This window comes from Malus sylvestris, chromosome 5, assembly GCF_916048215.2.
Source record: "Malus sylvestris chromosome 5, drMalSylv7.2, whole genome shotgun sequence".
Lineage (NCBI taxonomy): Eukaryota > Viridiplantae > Streptophyta > Magnoliopsida > Rosales > Rosaceae > Malus > Malus sylvestris.
Window position 1 is genome coordinate 33329764 of NC_062264.1, and position 8123 is coordinate 33337886.

The 8123-nt window shown below is 39.4% G+C and overlaps 1 protein-coding gene across 2 annotated transcripts; it reads left to right on the plus strand.

Annotated features, from left to right (window-relative positions):
- The first annotated feature begins 1748 nt into the window (after positions 1-1748).
- Positions 1749-6076, plus strand: LOC126624273 (disease resistance protein Pik-2-like). 2 transcript variants are annotated; one of them, XM_050293309.1, is made up of 3 exons: positions 1749-2549; positions 2908-5615; positions 5715-6076. In XM_050293309.1, the coding sequence occupies exons 2-3, from the start codon at positions 4662-4664 to the stop codon at positions 5730-5732; spliced, it is 972 nt and encodes a 323-aa protein (XP_050149266.1). In that variant the 5' UTR covers positions 1749-2549; positions 2908-4661; the 3' UTR covers positions 5733-6076. The 2 variants fall into 2 exon arrangements, with proteins under 2 accessions (XP_050149266.1, XP_050149267.1); XM_050293310.1 differs by having other exon boundaries at positions 1749-5615.
- Positions 6077-8123: the final 2047 nt, after the last annotated feature.

Genomic DNA, 8123 nt, shown 5'->3' on the forward strand with positions numbered 1-8123 from the left:
GGGTGGTTGACTCCAAGTGCGAGATTTGAGTAGGGGAATGTCAAATCTGCAGAGAAATGTGGTGAAAACGCCTCAACCTCGATGATTGGTCCGGATGGTTGAAATTGTCTCGGGCCGACTTGGGCAGCTTGGGAAACCATGAGAGCAGGCTGGGCTGCGGGGGCAAGCTGGATCACTGGGGCAGGCTGGATCGTTGGAGCAGTCTGGGCTACAAGAGTAGGCTGGATCACGGGAGCAGGCTGCTTAATGCGCGGTGCACGTGAATGCGAGGCTTGAGCTTGGGTCCACGTAAACTTGGATGGCACGGCTCGGGCCGTGGTGAAGGCTCCATGGACCTCGCCTCGAGTGGCTACCGAAGTAGCCACCGTGGTGGTTCCCATGGTGGCTGTGGTGAAGGCCCCATGGACCTCGCCACGAGCGGCTACCGAAGTAGCCACCGCGGTGGTTCCCATGGTGGCTGTGGTGAAGGCACCATGGACCTCGCCGCGGGTGGCTACCGAGGTAGCCACCACGGTGGTTCCTATGGTGGAAGCTCGTGGTGATGATGCCGCCCCCTTTATTGTCGCATTTTGCTTCACGGATCTCCGCAATTCCCTTTCTTGAATATTAGAATTTTTACTTGCGGAATTTTCTAAATTTCCAGCCATTATATTTTTCTTATACGTTTTATCAAAGAACCTTTGCAAGTAAAAAATTCTAATAATAAGAACGTATGAAAAATATTCAAATGGACTAGAAAATAAAGAAAAAACCTTTTTGTGCGAGAGTCTTCTACGAGTATGGATTTCAACTCTCAATGAAAGCACCAATTTGTGGATGCAAATTTTCTCCTCCTCGATCTTGGACGATTTTGCACCTACAAAACAACTAGCACCTTAGGTTAAGGCCAAAAGCCTCACGCGCCCACGATGAATGGGGGGGGCTTTGGCCGAAGAACCTCCGATGCCAAAGTTAGAATTTTTTAGAGAGAAATAGTGTTTAGAGTATTTGGGATTTTTTGCAAGAGGTTTGGAATGAGTGTTTGGTAAATATGGGTGACTATTTATAGGACTAAGTTGGTCCACCTTTTCAACAAAGTGGCCGGCCCCTTTATGTGTTTTTTGGTGAATTTTGTGGTTCAATTAGCCACTTTATTGGCTAATAAAATACAATAGAAATAAATGGGAAGTTACCAAATTGAATGGTTATCATTATTTGGCTAATGAAGTGGAGGAAATCTGAAAAGGTAAGGAAAAAGAGAGGGAATGTGGCCGGCTCCTAGGTGGGAGTTTTGGGTTTTATTTTTGGTTTAATTAGCCAATTAATTGGCTAATTAAATATGAAAGGAGATGTTTTAGTATTTATGGTATTGATTGGCTAATTTAAAAGGAAAGGAAAGGTGGAAAAGGTAGAAAAAAGGTGATGGAATAGGCTTTGAATGGGGTAGCCGGCCCTATACCATTTTTTAGGTTTGAGTGGATGTTTCAAATTGATAATTAAGGGATGATTTTAGGAGATATGGGAAGAATATATTATTTAGATAATTAATTAACTAAATAATATATTAGGGAAATTAAGTTTTGGAAATAATTACCTAAAATAAGATAATTTGGAATTGGTTACCTCTTCTGGAGCATTTTTGAATTGGTTGAGGATGATTACCTACTACTTGCGCGTAGGAATCCCGGTATGCCTCAAGGGTATTTTTGTCCTCTTTCGTTCAAAAGTCCACGTGTCGCCTGGTGAATATTTTTGGCTCCACAATCATCATCCTGAAGAGAAATTGAGACAAATTCTGGAGAAAAAGAAGTATTTGGTGGTTTTGGATAATGTTTGGAGCGAACAAGATTTGACACGTATAGTAAATGCTCTGCCAAAAGGTTTGTCTGGGAGTAAAATAATCACAACTACTCGGGACTCTAATATTGTAGCCTCTTGGCATACAAGTTCTGACGATTATATCCATGATTTGAGTAACGGATTATCCTCCAAAGAAGCCAATAAACTATTCTGCAAAAAGGCTTTTCACGGAAATTGGGACAACTGTCCAAAAGAGCTTGTGGAGTTGGCTCAAATAATCATCAGTGATTGTGGAGGCCTGCCCCTTGCAATTTCTACATTCGGTACTTTCCTAGCTTGGCAGAAGCCACGGACTTTTGTGAAGTGGAAGAAGTTCCATGATAGCTTTGGCTCCAATCTTCAGATTGTTAGTCAAGCTTGGGAGCCAAGTTATAGGGACCTGCCATACCATCTCAAAAGTTGTTTGTTGTACTTCAGCATGTTTCCAGAAGACAACTCTATCAAGCGTGAGAGGCTAATTCGCTTGTGGGTAGCCGAAGGATTTGTGAAGCAAGGAGGGAGAGCCACCATGGAGGAGGTTGCAGATGGTTATCTAAATCAACTCATCGGTAGAAAGTTGGTTGATGTGAGTTCAAGAGAGATCGATGGACAAGTAAGGAGTTGTCGTGTTTCCAACCTCGTTTGCAAGTTCATCATGTCAAAAGTGGAGGGTTTTGTCACTGTGTTGGAATCAAGCAACACTCGGGCAAGTACTAGCAGTACTAATTCAGGTGAGAAAATCCGACGCCTTTCTGCACATTATGTTTCTATAAAAGATTTATTAAGCAGAGGTGGAGAATTGAATCAAACACGTACCTTACTAGTGTTTGGCCCTTCCCAGCAGGCTCAATGTGATGAGGTTGGAAGGGTACTTAATGTTGGAATTTAGTTTGGAATTTAGGTTGTTATCTTGCGGGCCAAGGATTAGTTACTTGCCCATTAAGTATTTGAGTTTGTTTAGGATTTGGTTTAGGGTTTTAGTCTAGGGTTTGCTTTGGTCTTTCTCTATATAAAGACCTCTTTGTTTTTTTTCTGAAAAAAATCAATAAAGCTATGTTTTTCCGGTATACTTTTCTACTTGGTATCAAGAGCAAGGTCGGTATCTCGGGAACCACCACCATGCTGTCTGCCAGAATTAGCCCAACAACACAGCCACTTTGATTCCGCATCAGTCGCTCGTACTTTGATTGTTGCATCAGTCTGCATCTGCATCAGTCCGTTGATATTTGCATCTGCATCTGGACCGCATCACCAGCACCGGATCACCCTGCACTACTGGACACGTCCGACTACAACCTGCTGCGCCGACTTGAATTTGCATCTGCTCAGATCGCTGCAATTATCGCAGCCAACTGGACCACCGCCACACCGCACCCACCATCTGTCGCACCGCTTCAGTCTGCATCAATCTGCATCAGTTTGCATCAGTCGCATCTGCACCTGTGATCTGCATCTTCACCAGGTATCGTGTTTCTTGTTCCTCAGTATTGTCATGGCATCTGCAAAGGACGATTCCTTACAAGCTATTGGTGTGAAATTGAATGGAAATAATTATGTGTATTGGGCGTATGTGATGAAGAATTTTTTGATTGGAAAAGGACTGTGGGGCTATGTTTCTGGAATGGTTTCCATTCCGAATAACCCCAAGGATGAAAAATATGTTGAATTGTTTGCTGCATGGGAGATGAATAATTCAAAGATTATTACTTGGATTAATAATTCTGTTGATTTGGCTATTGGAATGCAATTGGCTAAGTTCTCAACGTCTAAGGAAGTTTGGGATCACTTGGCAAAGTTGTATACCAAGGCCAATTTTGCTAAGAGGTATCAATTGGAAATGGAGATTCGTACAATCCAGCAAGGTGATAAGAGTATTCAAGTGTTTTACAATGAATTGACCAATCTTTGGGATCAACTTGCATTGACTGAGCCTGAAGAACTCGGCATTGTCAAGCTCTATTGTAAATATAGAGAAGAACAACGTCTTGTTCAGTTTCTAATGCCTCTTCGGGATGAGTTCGAGACGCTCCGTAGCTCCATCCTTCATCGAACTCCTCTTCCATCTGTTGATTCTGTTCTTAATGAGTTACAAGCAGAAGAGGTTCGTGTGCAGTCGCATAGGCTCTCTTCATCGTCGTCAAATACTTCAGCATTTGCTGCAGCAAGGTCTCGTAGGGTTGCTATGGATGAGTGTTCTTATTGTAAAGGGAAAGGGCATTGGAAATCCCAATGTCCTAAGTTGTCTCAGCAACATGAACTTCCACAGAAAGGAGGAGCAGCTGCTGTTTTGCATATTGGAACTGATTCAAAATCTAAATCTAGGAAGGATGATTGGACATGGTAGTTTGAAGTTGGCATCGGCATTGACATGGTAGTTTGAAGTTGGCATCGGCATTGACATGGTTGTGTTTTGAAGTTGGCATCGGCATTAGCATGGTTGTGTTTTTCGCATCGGCATTGGCACTAGAATTTGGAGTCTTGTATCCACATCTACCTTGCAAACTCATGACTGTGTTCCGCCATGAGTTTGACGGGGGGTGTTGGAATTTAGTTTGGAATTTAGGTTGTTATCTTGCGGGCCAAGGATTAGTTACTTGCCCATTAAGTATTTGAGTTTGTTTAGGATTTGGTTTAGGGTTTTAGTCTAGGGTTTGCTTTGGTCTTTCTCTATATAAAGACCTCTTTGTTTTTTTTCTGAAAAAAATCAATAAAGCTATGTTTTTCCGGTATACTTTTCTACTCTTAATACTCTTAAATATTTAAGGGTTTTAGATTTGAAAGGCATTCCTTTAGAGGACTTTCCAAAATCTATTTCTGGTCTCATTCTCTTAAAGTACATAAGTATGAGGAAAACCAAAATCAAAAGAGTCCCAAGTTCCATAAACCGGCTTGCTCATTTGGAAACTTTAGATCTTAAGCACACCCAGGTGACCAAATTACCAGAACAGATTTATAAGCTCTACAATATGCGCCATCTTTTAGTGAGTCGTGGCTGTGATGGTGATGACGATGGACCCGCTCAAGGAGTAGAGATTTCTGCAGGCAACATTGGAGCTTTATCCGAATTACAAAAGTTGTCACTGATTAAGGTGGGAAACAACAGAACAATACTAAAAGCCATAGCAGAACTAACTGGTCTCAGAAAGTTGGGCTTGACAGATCTCATAATTGAACATGGAACAGAGTTGTGTTGCGCTATTGAGAAAATGGGAAGTCTTTCAACACTTGAATTGAGATCAACAAACGAGGAGGAATATCTTGAGTTGGATCATCATATGGAATCCCCTCCTCGGTCTCTAGAACGCCTCAGTTTGAAAGGGAGGCTAAGATGTTTGCCGCAATGGGTTCCCATGCTTGATAGTGTAGTGAAGATTTCCCTAATGGGGTCAAAACTTGATGTTGATGCCAACCCACTCAAGCCCCTTCAAGCATTGCCGAATATGATGGAGCTTCATTTGGTTTGCTATTATACCGGACAAGTGTTAGAATTTGAGGCTAAAACGTTCATGAAGCTAAAGATATTAAGTATCAAACAATTTGATCAACTACATACCATGAAAGTTGAGTCTGGAGCAATGCCTAATCTTAAGAAGGTAACCCTGTCCAATTGTAAGAGTTTGAATTTACCTCCACTCAGCATGGAGGGTCTACGGGAACTCGAGGAACTGTTTCTCCATGACATGCCCACTGTACTCATTGCCAAGCTTCAAAGGGATGGTGAAGATCGTCAGGCGGTTGAGCATATTCCAGTCATCCATTCTTTTAATCTCAGGACTGGATTCCAAAATCTTTCTCAAGTGAGTAAGCATTCAATTTCTTTATTTGGTGATCAATATTTTTCAGCAACTTCTCTAAAATTGTAGTTTGCATTTTTGACCCTCTTGTTTATTCTCTAGGCAACAGCGCGGGGGTGAGAAGGGAGGAGAAACTGAAGGCGGCAATGGCTCGAAAAACTTCAACAAAGTGAAGGACACAAGCCGGCGGAGCGAGTCCACTGCCATTACTCTTTCAGATGCTTATGGTTTTTACTATAGTATTTCTTATAATAATTTGTGGATAAAGCTGAGCTATATTGACATATTTGTCAGCTGTGTTTGGCTTTATCTTACTCAATGCATCAAACATACTTGACACTTTTTGATGCAAAAACTAATTATTTGTTTTGCTTAGTTTGTAATTATTTTCAAATGTTAAATGTGAGGTGTATGAGCATGTACCATTAAACATTCATAAATATATATGCTTTCAAAGTTTCAAACTCTCGTGGCTTTCTTCAATCAAAAGAGCAAGGCATACATACAAGTAGGTAGACTGAAAAAGATTAGGTATAATATATCTTCCATCAATGCCTCAGTGTGTTTGCCGTCGTTGAGAGAAATAGCTAGCTTAAAAATTCAAAGGTTCCATATTTTTTAGTCTCTCACACATCTTTGTTTCATTATGTTCATTGTATCTGTTTGATTTGTTCAATCTGCTTATAAAAATAAAAACAGTGTGTGTGATACTAAAAATAGTGGGTAAAAATCAGCTCCATATATAATATATTGGTTAATAAAAGAAATCTGATAAGGAAATCCAACCTATCTAATTAATTCGGTGGACTGTTGATGAAAAGATGTGATAGTTTTTCGTTTTTTCGGCAACTTCTTTTGAGTATGGACAAGTCTACATTTTCCAAGTTCTAGGGCCAAACTAGCTAGCTAGGGAGGGATCATGAACAAGTCAATATATTAGAACATAGTTGTAGTTGTGTTGTGGATTGACAAAATGGAGAGATCAACACTTGAACTGAGATCAACAACGAGGAGGAATATCTTGATTTGAATAACGACTTGGGGTTGCATGTGGCTTCTAGAGTGCCTATACCAAATTTTTGTTTAGTAGGTTGATACCTCCATATATTTATATGGTAGTCTGAATTCCAAATTTTTTTAGTAACTAGGTTGAGAGCTTCATAGGATATACATTACTATAAATATATGGAGGTCTCAACCTACTAAACAAAAATTTGGTATTGGCACTCTAGAAGACACATGCAACCCTCAAATTGTAATTATGTATCTTTTACACTCTGAGAAAGGCTGAGTCCGAGATGATTTTTTATTGAGCGTGTCAATTACAATTTCTTATTGGCTGCTTGAACTTTTCATAAGATTTGATGAAGGGAAAATTATCTCTCCCATAATCTGAAAAAAGTTGGTGTTCATGCGCCCTTTCAGGCTATTGGACGGACTCCTTTTTTTAATATAACAGTACATTAACATATTAAGGAGATAAGAGAATAAATTAGTTGCAAACTTGTTACTCATAATATTCAAACTTAAAACAATTTACTTACAAATGAAAAAAAAAAAATAGTACTGGGTCTTATAATGGCTATTTTGCTTTCAATAGTCGGAAACCAAGTTCTAATGTCATTCGAGAGAACTTTCTTTCAAATATTCAGAGATTGGCTTGTCAGTTTCAGATTATTTATTTCAGCTATATATATTAGGAGGCAAATTTATTGCTGATGAGCTTACAAAGATTGGTCAATGTTCCTCGAATATTCACTGTTGGCTCCAATCTCTTCCTTCAAATTCTCACTTGTCATGGCTTTGTTTGTTTTTTTGTTTTTTTGTTTTGTTTTTTGTTTTTTCAAAATAGAGGACCAAATGGTTTTGTCACAGGAGTTCCCTATTTTGAGAATCAGAAAGACCCACTCCTCATGGGCACCATCAGGTGATTTATCAGTGCCATGAGTCGAACTCAAGATGTGCTGTGTGAAATACGAGTTTAAAATTTGTTAGAACCATCTAGTGATTTGGTTTTTGTTTACCTTATTTTTTCTGTAAGTTTTCTTTTTATTATATAAAAAGCTTTTCATATTTAAAACATACGAATGGCATTCCAAGATTAAAAGAGAAAAATTAATAAAACAAAAAGTCGACACTAGTACTACTGTTTCCACTTGTAAATTAAAAGATCTCATCTACAATTTTCATGAATGAGGAACAGCTTGATACAAGCAGGCTAAATAAATAAATAAAAATCAAGTCAAAATGGATGGCCTGTTGTAACCTACGCCTTCCATTAGGAACAAAGACCAAGACTTTTCTCAATCTAGTTCTGTCACAGACCTTTCACAATCAAGTCAAAATGTGTGAATATCAAATTTTTTTAGTAACTAGGTTGAGAGCTTCATATGATATTCCTTTAAGTCTAAAGAAGGATTTCAATTGCACTATTCAAATCAACAGTGTTCGGATTCGAATTTCAGTTTAATTATGACCATGCCACTGCTTTACAGAGTTGCCTTTGTAGTT

Bases quoted from the DNA above. Each gene is read 5' to 3' on its own strand.
- LOC126624273 (XM_050293309.1), top strand. From the start codon at position 4,662: ATGAGGAAAACCAAAATCAAAAGAGTCCCAAGTTCCATAAACCGGCTT.